Genomic DNA, 20,876 nt, shown 5'->3' with positions numbered 1-20,876 from the left:
CCAACACAGGGATCCAAGTCACAACCCTGAGATCAAGAACCCAATGCTCCTTGGAATGAGCCAGCCAGACGCCCCCTTCCTGTCACTTTGTAAAAAAAATACTCTCTAACTCTGAGAAATCCCAAAGTCTGGGAAACACTGGGAAAAACTGCAGCAGCCTTAGGGCTGCTGTGCCTGAGGTGGGGGCCGAGACTAGCCACGTTCTGTAAGGCAGCTTGAAGGAAGGGGAACACAGGCCTGGGTTCCAATCGCGGCTCCACCACTTACTGTGGGAACTCGAACAACTTACTAAACCTCTTTGAGTCTCAGTTTCTCATCTTCAAAATGGGGATTATTGACACATCTGAAGGCTGCTATGGGAATTAAACCAGATAACATACGTGACTGCACCTAGACCATCAAAGACACTTGGGAAAAGATCCTCCAAGAGTCTACGAGCTCGGTGAAGTTCCCATTGTTCTCTTCTGCAAATTGACGAGTTCTCATTTCTTCAATTGTTCTTTATTTTCTCACTCTGGTCTCTTCTGCATGTTCTTTAGTTTGTCATTATTGCTCTTGACATTCGAATCAGATCTGAATACATGCTGTTGCTGTGGACTAGCTGTGTAAAGTAGGATCTACGATCACCTCCTTCAATCTAGACTCTGTACCTCCATTTGAGACCCAAGTTTGCAATGGATTTTTGTATATGTGCACTTCTATTTTATGCCTTTGGTATTTGTTGGGCTTAGCGTACCTAACAGCCCCAGATCTTTTCATAGGAATGTTTGTAAAACCCTGTTTCTGAACTTGTACCATTCTGACTTTACATTTATTCCTTTTATACCTTATCCAGCAGACAAGGTGCCCTCCCTGACTAGATGGGGTCAAAGGAGACTCCAAATGTGTTCTCATGCTCAAAAAATCTAAAGGAACATTTAACTGACTCTTTTTAGTCCAGGGAAGAAAATGTTTATTTGAATCTGGATGGAAAACAAGGCAGTGGGGCTGGTGCTAGGTGATGGGGCTGAGGGAGAAGGTGCCTTGATGCTACACTTTAGTCCCCCAAATCTCACCTGTAACAGGTTCACCCTGGGGGCCTGGCATGTTGGTTTCCTGACTTATGTCAGTGGGCTGTCTTTCCTTGGTGACTCAAAAGACATAGAGCCCACCTGGATGGCCTAGGGACTCGGGAGACATCAGGAGTCCACACAGATCACAGTGTGCAGGGTCCCGGGGTCTCCAACTATCTCCTGAGAGCAGTGGCATCCTGGAATCCTCCTGCTTGATCCAGGCACCATGGAGGACAGAGGCTTGGCACCTTCCCTCTGCCTCTCATCCAGGCAGCTGGATTGCATGCCAGTGCTGCCAGAATGATCCCCAGGTCCAGGCCGGTGCCAACATTCAGACTACATGGAAGGGAAAGTGCTCTCTTTATTGCTCTAGCCTGGCCCGCCCGAGTGTCTCCCAGAACGTGGCTCTGTCCTTGTGCACTCGGGAGACGCAGTGGCCGTCGTGGTGGGGCTCAGCCTGGCTGCTGGCTCAGTACCGGCCTCAGTCGTTCTTCCTGAACCCTGGAAAGCAAAGCCCGCAGGATGGCCTGGATTCTGAAGGTGAGAAGGTCTTGTTTCTACATCACCCCCAGATGCCCAAATACACCTCCCAGTTGGGATAATGTAGTCACTCTAGAAGCCACAGGTTTCCATGAACTAAATGGTTCAAAGGAGACAGATATCCCCAGGGCAGAGACACACAGCCCCCTGGTCTCTCAGTTTTGAGACGTGATGGTAAGCAAAGAGCTACTGGTCAGAAAGAAAGAAAGAGGATCTCCTTTAGCCCAGCCCAGCTACACCAGCTGGGTGACCCTCAGCAAGTCACTCTACCTCTCTGGGCCTCAGGTTCCTCATCAGTCATGTGAAACATGACTGAAGCATGTAGGCAAATGAAATCATGGTGAAGATAGTGTTTGGGTTAGCATGAAGTTCTATGAGAGAATGAGAAACGTCCAGATTCCCTTTGCTTTTCTACTGTGGTCCACCCTGCAGGACTTTTGCTTCCACTCCTCCCACAGTTTGCACAACATACTTGTGCAGTGGGTATTATTACACCCATGGTCAAGGGGAGGAGACCGAGGCTAAAAGACAAGCCTGGGCCCTGGAGCTGGTAATTGGCAGAGGTGGGACTTGAACCCAGGCCCCTGACTCCAGGACCTGTGCTGCCGTTTCCTGTATGCTAAGCCTCATGGGCAACCACGGAGACTGATCGAGAGGAAGAAGGTGAAGGTAGGAAGACTGTAAACATTACCCATCAGCCTAAGCTTCTGGAAGAGAGGGATGAAGCCATGCAGGACGCTGTGGATCCGGTACACTGCTCGCAAACAGAGAGAGAGGAGCATAAGCTCGCTGCCCCAACAAGGGATGCAGGGCTGGCCCCCACCCACCCTCAGACAAAGGCCTACCCCACACAAACAAGGAGTAATGGTGGAATTTCAGGCAGTGGGTTAAGCTTAGATAATAGTACCAGAGTTGTTATTATTAAAAACAATGACCTTGAATAGCACTAACAGTGCCAGGAAACCTGGCGGATCCAGCACTCAACTCCACAAACTGCCTTGTTTTCGGTATCTGGCTAATTTCTGTTTGTCTGCCACTTTAAACTGTTTCTGTTGCATTTTTGTGGAGCTGCCCATTTTTTTCCATGAGGTTTTGCCAATGACCTCACATTGACCTTGAAAGTGGTCAGGAAGAAAACACGAGCATAAGGAAATCTTTAAAGAATATTTAGGTTGTGGCTTTCTGGCCCTTGGTGAGCATCACCACCCAAGTGTCTGAGGGCTGGGGTGGGAGGACTTACCCAGCCCAAAGTAGATGCCAACGGTCTCCAGGGAGGCGAAGGTGAGTAGGCCGACCCCAAGGGACATGAACCAGTCTGCAAGGGCAGCGAGGGAGAGAATGGTCAGCCTGCAGGTCTGGACCCTCCTATGCCCCCACCCTGTCCCTGTTCCCGTGGCCCTCACCTGCATAGTAGTGATAGCACACCAGCAAGGTTCCAATGGCAAAGCAGAGCAGGACAAAATGGAAAAACTCATCTGTACAGGCAGAGGTGGGGAATTACTATTTGCTTCTTTCTCTTTCTCTTTTTTTAGTTACTAAAGTATTCTTGTTTCTGCTCCAAAGTGATTTTATTCAGAAACACAGCTCCTGACCAGCCCAACTAGAACAGTATCCCAAATCTCATTCCTTTCCTGGCTTTATCTCGTTTTATTATTTTTCTAACACTGACACCACTCAACTTGTTATGTTTTTCTTTCCACGCTTATTCTAAAAAAACAAAGTAAAAACCATGAAATAGATTTATTTTGTCTGTCCCCCTCAGTAGGATGCTGGGGCAGGGATTTTGCTCAGAGAATAAAGTACTGCCAGGCACACAGCGCTGCCTACTGTATTTGTCACATGAATATTAAAATAAATTGTGAAAAATGGATTTTTTACAAATTTTACAAAATCCCCCTTCTTAAAAGCAAGCAGTGATTGTCAAAGCCTTTCCAGGCATATATACACACATTTTAAAAAAAAGCAGGAAGTACCACAATCCTAGATTTTAAGATACACTACAAAGTTGTAGTAATCAAAACAGCGTGGTATTAGCATAGAGATAGACACATAGATCACTGGAACAGAACTGAGTCCACAATTAAGCCATGCTTTTCTGGTCAATTAATCTTCAACAAAGAAGGCAAGAATATCCAATGAAAAAAAGACTGTCTCTTTAACAAATGATGTGGGGAAAACTGGACAGCAACATGCAAAGGATCACTTTCTTATGTCATACACAAAAATAAATTCAAAATAGATTAAAGACCTAAATGTAAGACAAGAAACCATAAAATTCCTAGGAGAAAACAGACAGCAATTTCTTTGACATCAGCCATAGCAGCTTCTTTATTGATATGTCTCCTGAGGCAAGAGAAACAAAAGCAAAATTACACAAATGAGGCTATACCAAAATAAAAACTTCTTCACAGTGAAGGAAACCATCAACGAAACAAAAAAGATAATATAGTGAGTAGGAAAAGATATTTGGAAATGACATATCTGATAAGGGAACAGTATGCAAAATATAACAACTCAACACCAATCATCATCATCATTATCAGCATCATCATCCAATTAAAAAATGGACAGAAGACATGAACATTTTTCTGAAGAAAACATCCAAATGGCCAACAGACACAATGAAAAGATGCTCAGTATCATTAGTCATCAGGGAAATGCAAATGAAAACCACATGAGCTTTCACTTTACACCTGTCAGAACAGCTAAGGTAAAAGAGACAAGAAATGAAAAGTGTTGGCAAAGATGTGGAGAAAAGAAACCCTCATGTAGTGTCGGTAGGAATGCAAATTGGTATAGCCACTTAGAAAACTAATTATGGGGTTTCCTCAAAAAATTAAAAATAGACTTACCATATAATCCAGTAATTCCACTACTGGGTATTTACTCAAAGAAAAAGAAAACAGTAATTCAAATAGATATATGCACCCTGAGGTTTACAGCAGCGTTGCCTATAATTGCCAAATTATAGAAGCAGCCCAAGTATCCATCGATAGTTGAATGGATAAAGATATGGTGTTGTGTGTATATGTGATATGTATATATATATATGTATGTATGTGTATATATATGTGTGTGTGTGTGTGTATATACATATATTACTTGGCCATAAAAAGAATGAGATCTTGCCATTTGCAAAGACATGAATGGACTTGGAGGGAATGATGCTAAGAGAAATAAGTCACTCAGAGAAAGACAAATACCATATGATTTCACTCATATGTTATTTAAGAAACAAAACAAAGATATAAACAAAAAAAAAGAGAGACAAACAAATACAGAGAATGAACTGACAGTTACCAGAGGGCAGGACAGGGGTGGGGGATGGGTAAAATATGTGAAGGAGATTTAGAATACACTTATCATGATGAGTACTGAGAAGTGAACAGAACTGCTAGATTGTACATCTGAAATTAATACAACACGGTGTATTAACTAGACTTGATTTTTTTTTAAAGCAAGACCAATTTGTATATCTGCTGCTCCATCATTTGCTTTCTTCCTCTCACAGATAGATCAGTGCCATCTTTCTATCTCAGAACATACTAGATCTGCCCTGTTCTTTTTTTTTTTTTTTTAATGTTTTATTTGACAGAGAGAGATAGCATGAGCAGGGAAGGGGCAGAGAGAGAGATACACACAGAATATGAAGGAGGCTCCAGGCTCTGAGCTGTCAGCACAGAGCCCGATGTGGGGCTCAAACCCAAAAAATGTGAGATCATGACCCGAGCTGAAGTCAGAGGCTCAATCGACTGAGCCATCCAGGTGCTCCTCTGCCCTGTTCTTTGATGGCTGCACAGTGTTCCGTGGTATAAACTTAACCCAATTTATTTAACTGGTCCCCCATAAATAAACCTGGAAGTGTCTGATTTTTTTGCTGTTACCATTGATGCTGCACAAACGTCACTAGACATGGATTTGTGCACGTATTTCTGTGGGCCCGATACCCAGAAGTGAGATTGCAGGCTTGGGGGGCTCTCATAGCTAACAGGGGTATGGAGAGGAGCTAAGAGCAGGGTCTTGGCCTTGGGTAGGTGTTCAGGTGTGTTCTGGAGTGAGGCCTCCTACGCCTTGCCAGGCACTGGGGTAGGTCACTGGGAAGAGAACACAGGGCCCTGGACTCATTCAAGGGGCCGTGATGAGAGGAGGCTCTGCTGTCTGTGTCCGAAGGACAAGGACAATGACAGGGTGGCATTAAAGACACAGGGGTTCCTAACTAAGATTGTGCTCTAGGAAGGAGAGCGGAAAGGGGAATCACCTTCTTGCTTTTGGGTATAATGCCAGGTCCCGCTCTTTGAGAATCTCAGTGTTATTCCCGTGGGGTACATTTCATAGCCTGGGAAAGTTCTAAAGCCCTGGTTCCTTTAGCTGGACAAAGACAGAGTCAGGGGCTCCCACCTAGGTGTCCCACACCCTGAAGGTGGCCTTTTGCAACAACCGCAAATGTTTCAAGGACAACTTCCATTTGTTTAATACAACACCCTGGTTTCATATCCCCTTCTCATCCTCCTCCTTAAAGCCCTCACAGACTCCAGGCTTGGAAAGAAGGAATTCCTTCCAGTTCTTACCGTTCCTTCTCCAGAGTCTAGGTTAATCTAATCTCAAGGCTTCCTTGCCCTATCTCTAGCTCCCTATCATGGCCAGAGGCCTGGGGGGCATTTATCATCCCCATGACTTCGTGACTCTGTGTAGAGCAGAAAGAACACAGGACCAGGGTTCAAGTCCAGATCATGTGACTTGCTAGCGGAAAGCCCACAAAAGCCCACATGTCATCCTTGAGTCTTAGGTTCCATTTCTGCACAATGGGAGTCATTATACCACCTTCTTGCCATGATTCTAAACTGAGGTGTTTGCAAACATGGCACATGACAGAGGTGGGAGGGCTGTGACTGCTGTTTTTCTAGGCTACCAATCGACTTTCTAACCATAGGAATCTGGACCAGACAGGCAGAAACAACTTTGGGGTACCAATTCTCTTTCTTTCTTTAAAATTTTTTTGTTTATTTATTTTTGAGAGAGAGAGAGAGAGACAAAGCTGGGCAGAGAAGAATTACAGAGAGAAGAAGACACAGAATATGAAGCAAGCTCCAGGCTCTGAGCTGTCATCACAGTGCCCAATGAGGGCTTAAACTCACAAACCCTGATATCATGACCTGAGCCAAAGTCAGATGCTTAACAGACTGAGGTCCCCAGGTGCCCCTGGGGCACCAATTTTCTTACCATCTTTTCTTTTTCTTCCTTCCTTCCTCCCTCCCTCCCTCCCTTCCTTTCTTTCTTTCTTCTTTTTTTAAAAATTTATTTTGAGGGGGAGAAGGGGCAAAGAGAGAGGAAGAGAGAGAATTCCAAGCAGGCTCTGTACTGTTAGCAACAGAGCCCAATGTGGGGCTCGATGCCACGAACCCTGAGATCATGACCTGATTCAGACCCCCAACTGACTGAGCCACCCAGGGGCCTGCTTACCATCTTTCTTTATATTCAGTCTTCTTAACTGAGAGGCCTCCACTTCTCCTTAGGAAAAGAGAGAGATGAGTGTTTACTTTGATGAGGGATGGCTGGTGGGGTTTTCTCCTCTTTGCCTCACAGAGACTGGCTCTCCTGGGTTCTTCCTGGGTCAGAGGGCACTCAGCACAGGACCAATCAGGGCAAAGCTGTGAAGGTGGGCAGTGTCTTTCCTTGGGACCCCCACTCACCCCTTCCTCTCTATACAGACCTGAGTCTGCATTCCATTTCGTTTCTCCTGAGCTTGGAGAGGCCTTTCCCAGAATCAAGGTGATACTCTGGCTGGTGATGTTGCCCCTGCTGTGACTGACCCACCTTCTCAGGCTGTCTGGTCCTGCCCCAACCCTCCGGAATGGAGGCCACCTCCCTCTCTCCTCTTGGAGTTTGTGTATTTACCACTTGCTGGGTCAGAGCCTCTCCTTCGGAGTCCTAGAGAGCAGAAACTCAACATTAATGCCAGGCTAGCTTGGGCCCTTGACGGGTGCCTCCACCCTAGCAGAGGAAGTAGGTGACCTCTGAAAATCCCGAGTTGAATTCTCCAGCCCCTAAGGGATCTTTATTGATTGCTGATTGTAATCCCCTTGCCTCTTGCCTAACACACCTTTCTAATCTGCACTGGGCCCCTGCCTGGCTGAGCCCAGGTCAGAGTCCCAGGCCTCCAGGTGGATTTGGAGTGCCCACCTCACACCCATGAACCCTGACAGCAGCTGGCTCTCGCAGGGGAAGAGACAAGGCCCAGACCATTCATCGGTAGCACTGACAAACCCTCTCCCCTGACTGGACACTCACCTGATTCTCCTGAGGGCACCACCTCTCTGGAGGCACCTACACAGAAGGAAAATCAGTGATCACATATCCATTACCCTCTGGGTGGGGAGAACTGATACTGTGGAGAAGATGGGTCTCATTCAGAGACTTTCCTTTAATCTGAATGGGCAAAGTGGGGACTGGGGCAAGCTGGGGGCTATTCCATCTAAAGGGGCAGCCGCTACCCATCAGCCATTTAAAGTCATGGTAGGAATGCCTGTCCAGTGTTACAGAGGCCAGAAAGCCAGGTTTTACATCAACTTTTTTAAAAGTTTATTTATTTATATCTTAAAAAATTTTTTTTGGTTTATTTATTTTTGAGACAGAGAGAGACAGAGCACAAGTGGGGGAGGGGCAGAGAGAGAGACACACACAGAATCTGAAACAGGCTCCAGGTTCTGAGCTGTCAGCACAGAGCCTGATGTGGGGCTCAAGCCCATGGACCATGAGATCATGACCTGAGCTGAAGTTAACCGACTGAGCCACCCAGGCGCCCCTAAGTTTATTTATTTTAAGACAGAGAGAGAGAGAGAAAGACTGTGCACACACCGGAGGTGCAAAGAGAGAGAATCCAAAGCAGGCTCCATGCTGTCAGCACAGAGTGCGATGCAGGGCTGGAACCCACGAACCACAAGATCATTACCTGAGCCGAAACCAAGAGTAGGACGCTCAACTGACTGAGCCATCCAGGTGCCCCTACATCAACTTCTTGATTATAGAAAAGGTGGACACCTCTTGTTTTCCACTGAATCAAAGGCATCATAATTTGTGAGAAATTACATTATTTTCGATATTACTATGTAAGGAAAACCACTGCCAATTTTAATTATAAGTTGCCAGTGATTTTCAGATGCGTCCTGATTTTAGAGATGTCTAAATGTGAAAAAGTAGGAGCTGTAGAATTGATGAAATGTAATAATAACAACAACCTTTGAGCTAGATAAAACACGTATGTCTGCACACATGTAGGCATCGGTTTGCAACCTTTGCCTGTTCATGACTACACAGGTGCAGGTGACGACACCGAGCCACGTGGCCCTAGCCCCAGCAGGCCCTGAGTTTGTGGGAGCCAGGCTGGGCTGCACATTGGTAACCCCAGCCCCATACCCCTCTGAGTGTTTAGCTCCTTGTGTGGGTGGCTGAGGGTGATTTGAGCCCTGTGTACTTGTCTCGAGCTGCTGCCTCCCTATTAATCTCATCTAGGGTGGCCTACCCATCCCATTCATCCTGATTCTCGGGACCTTTTCTAGTTCCTGGGGACCTCTCTCCTAGCCTGTCAAATCCTTCCCCCAAGGGGAGGCAGGACCCCTTGCATCGCCCTCCACAGGCAGTCCCCATACCTGTACACATCCCATTCCTGAGGTCAGCACCAGGACACAAACATCAGAAGAGGGTACTCAGCACACAACAATAAACAGGCTGAACTGTCTTTACACAAATAGATCTTTATGTTGATATGCAAATAGGAAACATCATCTGCAGGTAACCTGAGCGGTCAGTACTGAGGGTACAGAGAACATACCCAGAATGGCATGAAATGAGACTCCAGGAGAGCAATTTACTAAGAACCTCCAATGTCTTGGGGCAGGAAAAGTAATTCACAAACTCACAAAGTGTGGTGATGTCTACCTTTCAGGGAATATAAATTACTTTTATGATGTGAAAAAAAAACATTTAAAAATATATGTAAACCGTTTGTTCCTCTTTCATGTTACACCCAGTGAAACCATTCCTACACTACTTAATTAAAAACATTTTTCTAAACCAAGTTGATATTTGACTTTTTAAAGAGAGAAAGAGAAAGGAAGGAAGCAAGAAAAAAAAAGAGAAAGAAAGGAAGAAAAAGAAAGGAAGGAAGAAAGAAAATTCAGGTGAGGAAATAAAACAGTATAACTATTTACCCACAATGCTACCACCCAGAGGAAGCCATGGGTAATATCTTGATGCAGAAATTAAAATATTCTGTTTACATGTCTTAGAATGTTTATGTGTTTCTTATTGGTTTTCTTGATTTATTACCAGGTGTTAGGAGACTAGGTAGATTATAGAAATGTTGGATTAAATGAAGTTAAACAGGTTTTCGTATCTGCAGTAGGCATATGTTAGGCTTTTTTTGCATACTGGTTCATTCCTACAAATTGCCGTTTCATCAAAGTGCTACCAAGCAAAGTACCATGTTTATAACTCCTTGCTGTAATAATCACTATGTCTGGAGATGATTACTCCAGGAGGTATTTAGAGATCAGATCCTTAATTTTCCCATGCATGTGTACATAGCCCACTATTTCAAGACAGTGGGTGCTAATCATGTTCTATTTTGCTGGTTGGGAAGCTCAGGCCTGGAAAGATTGGCTGACTGCTGCAGGACGTCCTGCAAGTCAAGATTATAGTTCACAAGAGGATCTGGGGGAGTCTCCCCATGGTAGAAAATGCCTGTCCCCATCTGTCAATGTTCTAACCATTCATCTTGCAATATTCATTTTCCTAGCGCTTCTCAGCCCACAGCAACACCCTCATGGTCTGGTTTCTGTCCCACAAAGTCCAGAGCGCTCATGTCGTCTGTGTAGTTCCAGTTTCTCCAAAGCCACTGGGCGATGACTTACCTTCATAGAGCTGAAGCTCATCCTTCAAAAGGTCAGGTTCCTCATCCTCAGCACCTGAGTGGAAGCAAATCCTTAGTCAACTCTCCCCAGTCCCAGTCCCAGCCTCCCTGGACAGCTTCCATCTTTCACACACCTGAAGCCTTAAAAAGTAACACAGGCCTCATTTGTGCTGGGGGGTGAGCCTGGCCGCCTTCAAGAGGCAGGACAGCCTTTACAAGTATTCCCTTTACCCTGACTCTCCACATACACTCAGAGGTGACTGTGATCAGTTTCCTGAAAAAGAACTGAGGGTCTGAGAGGACCTGGGCCTCCTTCAAAGTCAATAATCAGAGTTGCCATTTATTGAGCACTTACTACGTACCAACACGGACATTAGTAATTTATATTTAACATTTTGTTAGAACCCTGGGATGGCTGAGTGGCTCAGTCAGTTAAACATCTGACTCTTGATTTCCACTCAGGTCATGACTTCACAGTTCATGAGATCCAGCCTTGCCTTGGGCTCTGTGCTGACAGTGTGGAGGCTGCTTGGAGTTCTCTCTCTGCCCCTTCCCTGCTCATGTGCTCACTCACTCTCTCTCTCTCAAAATAAAAAAATAAACCTAAAATAATATTTCATTAGATCCTTATGGAAATCCCATGAAGAAGGTATTAGTATCTTTCCTTGCCCCATTTAATGGGTAAGGAAACTAAAGCTCACAAAGTTAAATTATTCCCTGAACGTCAGCCAGCCAGTAAGTGGCAATTCCAGGATTGAAACCCTGATCCATCACCAAAGTCTGCAATCCAAATCACTCTTACCTTCAGAAATAGAGCCCAGAACTCAACTCCGGCTTCCTGGGCAGCATTTATTAAACATCTCCCATGTGCCAGGTTCTGTATTAGGCATTAATACAGACTCTTTGCCCCATGCCCTTTTTCTTCCCACAATCCACTTAGGCCAAATTGTATTTAAATTTTTCTTCTGGTTGTAAAAACAGAACGTGTTCATTGTATAATATTTATACAATGTAAAATATAGGACAGGTCCAAAAAGCCAAAAACCAAAAAATCACCCACAACTGAGCCATTCAGAGATAACTACTCCTAACATTATGACCACGTATGCATGAATTTTTACAGAGTATATATGAGATCAAACCAGTCATATGCTTTGGCATCTTTCTTTGTCACTTTGGAGCTGTATGAAGAACAGAACCAGCCAGGGAAGGGTGTATTTTGCTGTTGTTGGACATGAGACCGTTTGTCATTGGTGCCTTACTATAAACACTGCTGTGAGGACATCTTCACACAGGTCTGCTCAGTCCCACTGAGAAACTCAACCGGGAGCTGGGGGCAGGGGCAAGGAGAAATGGCGGGGCCTACTGCCTACCAGGTGAGCTGTTCCTGGGGGGGTGCCCAGCCCCCTGGCTCTGCCGACGTTTTCCAGTTACTCTGGGGTGCTGGTCCTCATCACCACTCCCTGCAAGGAACAAACACAAACTCTAGGAGAACTTCAGCCTGGCATGAGCCTGAAATACATTCGTTCTTTACATTCACTCTTGGGGGCAGGGGGTAGGGTGGGAGATCTGCCACAAGCTTTCTGTGTAACCTTGGACAACTCATGTAATATTTCCACTGTTGCTTTCATGAAGATAAGACAAGGTCATCTGAGGTATTATTACAAGTACAGGGATTGTGTCACCTCTGTGTCCTCACATCATGTGGACTGTCGTTGCTCCCACCTGGAAGGCCTTTCCCATTTGTCTCCATTATCTTGAAGATGAAGGAGTAGAAAGCCTTTTCTAGCTGCCCCAGCTCACACTCGTCTTTGCCCTCCCTCATCTGGGTTATGATCGCCATCAGCTATGTGTGCTTGGCACAGTGGGCGTGAGGGCCAGTGGTGATGGTGTTGGTCTCTCCCACCATCTTGAGCTCCTGAAGGACAAGGCCTGCATCCCCATTGTTCTCAGGGTGCCCAGCCGGGAGGAGGAGTTTGATCAAGACTTGAAGAATGACAGGGTTGTTGGCACTCCTGGACCAGTCAGCATTGCAGGAATTCAGGCCGAGGAGCCGGGCGTTCCGGCTTCAGGTCCAGAGGACTCCCTTTGCCTGAAGATGACTGACTGGCTCTGGCAGGTGAATGTCCTCAGTGTGCTTGCAGAGCTCCTGCTCAGTCGTGGGTAAGTTTTAAATTTCCAGGAAGCTAGATCAACTGTGTTTTAAAATCAGTGCATATGTGATCTCAGCTAGGTACAGAGAAAAAGGGATCAGAGGTACATGGAGATTACAATAGCAGGAGTGCTTGGGTGTCTCAGTTGGTGGAGCTTCTGACTCTTGGTTTGGGCTCAGGTCATAATCTCAGGGTCCTGAGATCGAGTGCTGCATCTGGCTCTGTGCTGAGTATGGAGCCTGCTTGAGATTCTCTCTCTCCTTCTCTCTCTGCCCCTCTTTCTCTCTCTAAAAAATAAATTAAATGAAAAAAATTGTAATAGCAGTATTTATCTCAGAAGACGAGATTTTGGTTACCTTCTATTTTCTTCTTTTCTGTATTTTATAAATATATATTTTTTAATGTTTATTTATTTTTGAGAGACAGACAGAGCAGGAGCAGAGGAGGGGCAGAGAGAGAAGCAGACACAGAAAGGGAAGCAGGCTCCAGGCTCTGAGCTGTCAGCATAAAGCCCAATGCGGGGCTTAAACCTACGATCCATGAGATCATGACCCGAACTGAAGTCGGCCGCTTAACTGATTGAGCCACCCAGGCGCCCCTGTATTTTATAAATATTAATCAATGTAAAAAAAACTTTTTCATTGCATTTTGCAAAATATAAAACAACACAAAAAATGAAACAAAAAAATATTCCAAATTCTATCAGCCAGAGACAACCTCCATCAATATGCAAGTGAACAAGGCTTTAGCTTTCTCTGTGATGTATTCATAATATATAATTTTTTATAAAACATATTATAGTATTAAAAGGTATTATTAAATGCTTTCTAAAATGAGGACAATTTTTATATGTGCTCTCTAATACAATTATTTAAAAAATTAACCCTAGCAGAAAGACTCACATTTAGTTGCTGGTGCCCCAGTACCTACCCATCCCAGAACGTGGCACATGCTAGTGCTTAACAAGTATTTATTGAATAAATGTAAGGAAACACAGTAATATGTGTTTAGTGATTATCTGTGGGTGACAGAGCAAAGGATGATTTTCTTCTTTTTCTACTTCCTTATTTGCTCCACATTTTTTACAGTGTTCCTATGTGTAATCATGCACAATAAAAAGTTTTAATTAAAATTTTTAATGTTTATTTATTATTGAGACAGAGAGAAACAGAGAATGAGTATGGGAGGGGCAGAGAGAGAGGGAGACATAGAATCTGAAGCAGGTTCCAGGCTCTGAGCTGTCAGCACAGAACCTGATGCGGGGCTCAAACCCACGAATAGTGAGATCATGACCTGAGCCGAAGTCGGATGCTTAACCGACTGAGCCACCCAGGAGCCCCTAAAAAGTTTTAATTAAAAAGCAACAGGATACATTAAAAAAGATATGTAGGGAGAGCAGCCTAACATGTTGAATTAAGAGAACAAAAATGAGAGGATTCTGCTTTCTGTCAGAGAATAATGTGGCAATTTGTAATCAAGACCCAACTGGAGATGTTCGTGCCCTGAAACCCATGAAAGAACTTGTGGGGAATCGATGCTTAGGATGTGGTGTGTGCGAAAACTTCAAAAAGTAAAAGCTTTTGAGCACGGATGTTTATGAGCATGCTAAGCTGGTGGTGAGGTTGGGGATGATCTTTTTGTTTTTAAGTTTAATTTGAGAGAAAATGCATATATATGAGTAGGGAAGGGGCAGAGAGAGAGAGAGAGGGAGGGGAATCCCATGGAGGCTTCATGCTGACAGTGCAGAGCCCAATGTGGGGCTCGAACTCATGAACCATAAGATCATGACCTGAACTGAAATAAAGAGTGAGACACTTAGGGGCGCCTGGGTGGCTCAGTTGGTTAAGCCTCCGACTTCGGCTCAGGTCAGATCTCACGTTCGTGGGTTCGAGCCCCACGTCGGGCTCTGTGCTGACAGCTAGCTCAGAGCCTGGAGCCTGCTTCCAGTCCTGTGTCTCCTTCTCTCTCTGACCCTCCCCTTCTCATGCTCTGTCTCTCTTTGTATCAAAAATAAATAAAAACATTTAAAAAATTAAAAAAAAGAGTGAGATGCTTAACTGATTAAGCCACTCAGCCACCCCTACATGGTATCTTTTACTTATTTGCTTATCGTCTTAGCTCCTTCCACATAATCTAAGCTTTATGACCCGGGGATCATTATTCCTGTCTGTTTAGTTTATCAGCACTTAGAAGGCAGTAAGGATTTATTTAATGCATGAATGCACGGATGTATGCCTGCATATTATATATATATATATATATATATATACATATATATATATATATACACACATATATGTGTGTGTGCTTGTGTGTGTCTTTATTTAGAGAGAGAGCGAGTGAGTGTGCACAAGCCAGGGAGGGGCACAGAGAGAGAGAGAGAGAGAGAGAGGGAGAGAATCCCAAGCAGGCTCTAGCTGACAGCTCAGAGCCCAACATGGAGCTCAATCTCAGAAACTGTGAGGTCATGACCTGAGCCAAAATGAAGAGTCTGACGCTAAACCCACTGAGCCACTCAGGTGCCCCAGGGGATAATCTTAACAGTTATTTTTTTAGAGCTGTTACTATGTGCTGATAGGTGCTAAGGTCTCCCAATTATTCCATGAGTCAGTAGCTTTTGTTATCATCCCCAGTTTACAGATGAGGGTCCCAAGGCACCTAGGGTTTAGCAGTTTGCCCAAGGACACATAGCTAGTGAGTGGCAAAGAATGGGTTTGGACCCAGGCAGGCTACTTGAGCAGACAGGTGTGCTGAGTTCCACAGCAGAGCATTCCTGAGAAACCTAAAATTACTTGACAGGAGACGCACCTGCTGAGAGGCTTTCTGGGAAGCATGAAAGTTAGCTGCAACAATATTATAGAATAATGCAATACTCAGAATACAACAGCAAAAATGTGTTACACGGAGAACAAAACTATGTGTTCCTTTACGACTGTGTACAAGTCACGTGTACTGATAGCCGGGGTCTAAAAGGGAATACGGAAAAACAGAACTGAAGTATCAAGGCGGGAGATGATGGGGGATTGTTTTCTCATGTAAGTCTTCTCCTGAATAATATTATGAAATATATACATATGTATTAATCTTTGCTATACCTGAAGAAGAAGAAGATGATGAGGAGGAAGAGGAGGAGGAAGATGAAGAGGAGGAGGAAGTAAAACACTTGTCTCTCTTGGGTTGTTCTTGAAGAAAGAGTCCGGCTTCCGTGTGTTGCTTATGGAAATCCGTCTCTCCATCTGGGAGGCGCACAGAGGCAAGGATGAGTGTTTCTTGCCCTGCCTGCCCCAGAGACCACCAAGACCTCCCCAGCTGTCTACTTGAGACTTGGGAGCCAGAAATTGCTGGGATACTCTTCCCAGTGGAAGGTGCGGTGCAGGAGATCAGAGGTCTCACCGACTGCAGGGGCTCTAGGAAGGCCCTGGGCATAAATTTCTCTGAATATGGAGCCCAGAGAGAGGCTTCTAAGCCCCCCATCCTGCCTGGAGGTCACCAGACTGTGTTGCCAATGTAGGGTTCACTGTAAATTACAGGGCAGGTAGGATCTGGTCAAGCGAACCTTCTCATTCCCCATTCTGGGGCTGAGCAGGACCATTCCTGCCTTCTCAGAGACTTCTGCAGTGCCAGCCCAAGTCCCCAGAACCCCCTTGAGATTTGGGAAACAAGTTAGGGTCTGCAAAGCTAGAGAGTTCTAGGGGACAGACTGGACCAAGCGTGTGTGTGTGTGTGTGTGTGTGTGTGTGTGTGTGTGTAAAACACTACTTCTCTAGAGGATTCAACTCTGACTTGAGCCACTGTGAAACATGAGCTAAGGAGAGTCTTGTGTTCCATCTGCCCTGCTAGGCTCTACCTCCCATGTGGCTTTGCCCAGAGGGTGAGAGGAGGCAAACATACAGTCCAGATCTTCTGTTTCTCCAGTAACTCGAAGGTGATCTTGAGTCTGGGAAGAAGGTCCTGAAGTCTCCATGGTTTCCCCTGGAAGAATAACAGTGAGTAATTAGAATAACAATTAATTAATATCACCTTAGTTAACCCCTTTAACATATAAAGAGTTGGCAAATAAAGAAGAAAAAGACAAACACCCAATTCAAAAATACAAAAACACAACTTATATAAAAAAAGAAGACACAATTGGGGAAATCTGAATAATGATCATCCTTTGATAATATTAGTAGCTTTTTTCTTCTAATTTTTTTTACATTTATTTATTTTTGAGAGACAAAGCATTAACAGGGGAGGGGCAGAGAGAGAAAGAGACACAGAATTGAAGTAGGCTCCAGGCTCTGAGCTAGCGGTCTGCACAGAGCCTGACTTGGGGCTTGAACCTACGAATCATCAGAACATGACCTGAGCCGAAGTTGGACGCTCAACCAACTGAGCCATCCAGGCACCCCAGTAACTTTTTTTTTTTAAAAGACTTTAGTTGTTAGAGCAGTTTGAGGTTCACAGCAAAATTGAATGGAAGGTACAGACAGAGATAACCATGACCCTTGGCCCCAAACATGTATTTTTAGATGTGATATTTATATTAAAGTTATGCCTTTAAGTTTAAAGATAAATACTGAAATTTTTATGACAAAATTATATGATGTCTGGGACTTTCTTCACATGATCTTGGGGGGGGTTGGAGGGCATAAGTGGGAGTCCAAATAAACAAACATGACCATGAGTTTATGAGTATTAACTATGAGTTAATATTTATTGGAGCTCTATCAAAATATAAATGGTAGTTATCTCTGGGAGGTGGTATAATGTATTTTTACTTTACGTTGTCTAAATTTTTAACAGTATTGCTTTTGTTGTAATAAAATAGCCAATAATTTTTCCTTACATACTTAAAAATGCAATATGCCAACATCAGAATAGCATATACCAGCACAGTACTTAATGGTTTCACAAAGGGCTTATCTGAGCCTGATCATACACCAGCTAGGTAGGAATTTGGCTTAATTGCTCCTCACATTTGACTTACAGTTTCTTTTTTTTTTAATTATTATTTTTTAAGTGTTTTTATTTATTTTTGAGAGAGAGAGAGACAGCATGAGCAGGGGAGGGTCAGAGAGAGAGGGAAACACAGGATCCAAAGACAGGCTCCAGGCTCTGAGCTGTCAGCACAGAGCCCAACACAGGGCTTGAACCCACGAACTGTGAGATAATGACCTGAGCTGAAGCCAGATGCTTAATCAACTGAGCCACCCAGGCACCCCTGACTTATAGTTTCTAGACAACAAAACTTCCCCAAATATTCCCCAAATATTTAATACTCCTCAAAACACTGGTCTGGGGCACAAAACTACTCAAAGGCCACTCTGGAGTCTGGCCCTGCTGGAATGCCTTTCAGGTTTATGGATGCAAGTAGTGAAGGTAAGGGCAGGAAGCAGGCACCTGAAGATGAAGGGCAAACTTGGGAATGTGTCCCTTCAGGATTTTCCTGAAATTCTGAGAGGGAGCTAGAGGTAACTCTGGAGGGTGGCATTCAGGTAAACCTACGAGAAGGCTATAACTGTGGCCTTGGAAAACCCAAATGGCTGACCAGAATCAGCTAGTGTTCTTGGAGCAGGGCTCCCCTACAAAGGCTTTATTTTAGTGGGGCCGATGACCATCCAGCTACGGACTATAGTTTTCAGCATCCCTTGAAGCTAAGTGTGGCCATTTGACTACACTCCTGAAGGAATGTGCGGGGATGGGATATGTGTGGTGGTGTGCCGATAAAAGTTTAATGGCTCTCCAGGAAAAAAACCAAGTATACACACATGCACGCGCACGCATACACACACATTTGCTGTAAGTTTTACTGATGTAAGGAATGGATAGCATACAACTTACAAACAATAAAATATATAGTACTCTTTATTAGAAATCTCACACACCTGTAACTTCAGTGTACTTTGGAATTTCGTGCAAAACTCACTACCCGTTTTTGTAAGTCCATCACCAGCAATAGTATCACAAAATCAGACTACTATAAATTTTTGATTACTACCAGTTTCAGCAAAAAAGTTGCCAAAATTACTGATGAATGCAAATCCTTCCAACATGAGTGTCTGCTGATATTTTCTTTCACATTAACGAGAAAGACAAAAGTGAAACAACTAAGGCACTCATTGCCACACTTCATCAGTGATCTGAGCAACTTCTTTGCTGAATCATATGAGTTTTGAAATTCGGGAAGACTATTTTGTTGACTTGTGCTATTCACAATGTAATGGCATAGGTGCAACCCAGTTTTAGGTTGAACACATTATTAGTGTTTTCTGGATCACTTTCTAAAATTTAGATAGTCAACAAAACAAACCATCAAGCTCTGGTTTGTAGAGGTGACTGATTTCCATGGTGTAAATACTTACACCGCGACTGATTTCAAGCTACCAATGTGAGGTCATGGAGTGCAAAGTCAGGAAGGGATGTGACGAAGAACACATTATGCAGTGTTTCTACCGTACAGTCAAAACAGATATGAAAGTCTCAAGTGCCTAGGTAATAGCAGGAAGTAGTAAAATAAATTAGGAAGTGATAGGTTTTGAGCATGTATTAACAGTGTTTTTAATATAATTTATTTAATTGTACATTTCTTTTTTATTAAAAATTTCTTCTTATTCTTTTTAATGTTTTTATTATTTATTTTGGAGAGAGACAGAGACAGATTGCAAGCAGAGGAGGACCAGAGGGAGAGGGAGACACAGAATATGAAGCAGGCTCCAGGCTCTGAGCTGTCAGCATAGAGCCCGACACAGGGCTCAAACTCACAAACGGAGAGATCATGATCTGAGCTGAAGTTGGCCACCTAACCAACTGAGCCACCCAGGTGCCCTTAAAAAATTCTTTTTTTAAAAAAAATACTTATTTTTGAGAGAAAGAGAGAGGGAGGGAAAAGGAGGGAGCAAGTGCAGAAGGGATAGAGAGAGGGGGAGACGGGATCCAAAGCGGGCTCTGTGAAGACAGCAGAAAGCCCGACCAACTGAACCATCCAGGTGCCCCTTCAATCAGCTTCCAAAATTCCTAAACATTTAACAATCTATTCTCACAGGTGATACAGCTCTGGACATACTTCTGCCTGTATTCTATTTCCTCCTTCCTGCTTTGTATATGCTGGGGAGTAGGGTGGGCAGTGAACCAATCTCAGTCACCCAAAATAAGCCAACACCCCAGGGAATTCCTGAGCAAGAAGTCAAAAGGAAACCTAAGTCTCTCAAGGCCTCATGCACCAGAGCTTCCTGGCCACCCGACCCTGCCTCTGATCAGCTATGTGCATGGAAATACAATTCTCTTATTTGAGCCCTGTGATTTGGTCTATTTGTTACAACAGCATAGCTGAGTTGCACTGGCTTCATCTGGAAGCCTCCCTATTTCTTCTCCCAGTTCTGAGTCTAAGCCCTCAACTTGAGAAGGGATAGATTCACTACTCTCTGACTAGTCTAGATTAGGGTTACTAACTTCAACCCTCCTGACATTTGGGACCGACTATTCTTTGCTGTTGTATGTGCAGGGTGTTTGGTCTCCCCACCAGATGCCAGGAGCACCCCCCGCAGTCAAAAACGTCTCCAGACACTGCCAAAGGTCCCCTTCAGGTGAAAGTCATCCCAGCTTGAGAACCACTGGTCTAGAGAATCTACTCTTCTTAAAAAATTTAATTGTGTTACAATTTCTTATTAAGGTATAATTGGCATATAACATCATATGTTTCAGGTGTACAATGTGATGATTCAGTACTCGTGTACACTGTGAAACATTCATGACAGTAAGTCTAGTTACCATCTGTTCCCGCACAGAGTTACAAGTTCTTCTTCTTATGATGAGAACTTTTAAGACCGATTCTTTTAGCAACTTTAAATATAAACAACCATATTATTAGCCATAGTCACCAGGTTGTACATTACATCCCCATGACTTACTTATTTTACTCCTGAAAGTTCGTACCTTTTGACTGACTGTTTCAGCCACCCCTCAGCCTCCATCTCTGGCAATCACCCATTTGTTCTCTGTATCTATGAGATTTGGGTTTTTTTTTTATATGTATGTATGTTCGTTTTTAGTACAGAATCTACTCTTTTTTTTTTGAGAGAGAGAGTGAGCGGCCAGGGGAGGGGAGGAGAAAGGAGACAGAGGATCCTAAGCTGTCAGCACAGAGCCTGACGTGGGGCTCAAAGCCACGAACCGTGAGATTATGACCTGAGCTGAAGTCTGACACTTAACTGGCTGAGTGCCCCAGGCGCCCCAGTACAGAAT

At 44.2% G+C, this 20,876-nt stretch overlaps 1 protein-coding gene across 5 annotated transcripts in view; it reads right to left on the bottom strand.

The window, feature by feature from the left end:
- Positions 1-1,389: 1,389 nt before the first annotated feature.
- The window catches only part of TMEM40 (transmembrane protein 40), a 33,612-nt gene continuing 14,125 nt past the window's right edge, over positions 1,390-20,876 (bottom strand). For 2 of the 5 annotated variants that reach the window (XM_029918182.1, XM_029918180.1), the window contains exons 2-12: positions 16,545-16,625; positions 15,749-15,889; positions 11,874-11,963; positions 10,502-10,555; positions 7,881-7,916; positions 7,488-7,520; positions 7,053-7,100; positions 2,996-3,067; positions 2,833-2,907; positions 2,284-2,346; positions 1,390-1,553 (exon numbers count right to left, since the gene is read on the bottom strand). In XM_029918182.1, coding sequence (XP_029774042.1) covers positions 1,534-1,553; positions 2,284-2,346; positions 2,833-2,907; positions 2,996-3,067; positions 7,053-7,100; positions 7,488-7,520; positions 7,881-7,916; positions 10,502-10,555; positions 11,874-11,963; positions 15,749-15,889; positions 16,545-16,617 — 705 coding nt within the window. In that variant the 5' untranslated portion in view covers positions 16,618-16,625 and the 3' untranslated portion in view covers positions 1,390-1,533. Of the gene's footprint in view, positions 1,554-2,283; positions 2,347-2,832; positions 2,908-2,995; positions 3,068-7,052; positions 7,101-7,487; positions 7,521-7,880; positions 7,917-10,501; positions 10,556-11,873; positions 11,964-12,225; positions 12,857-15,748; positions 15,890-16,544; positions 16,626-20,876 lie in introns of those variants that run through there. The other 3 variants (XM_029918183.1, XM_029918181.1, XM_029918184.1) reach the window with 3 other exon arrangements.

The sequence above is a fragment of the Suricata suricatta genome, chromosome 12 (assembly GCF_006229205.1).
Source record: "Suricata suricatta isolate VVHF042 chromosome 12, meerkat_22Aug2017_6uvM2_HiC, whole genome shotgun sequence".
Lineage (NCBI taxonomy): Eukaryota > Metazoa > Chordata > Mammalia > Carnivora > Herpestidae > Suricata > Suricata suricatta.
This window is presented reverse-complemented; position numbering and strand designations above follow the sequence as displayed.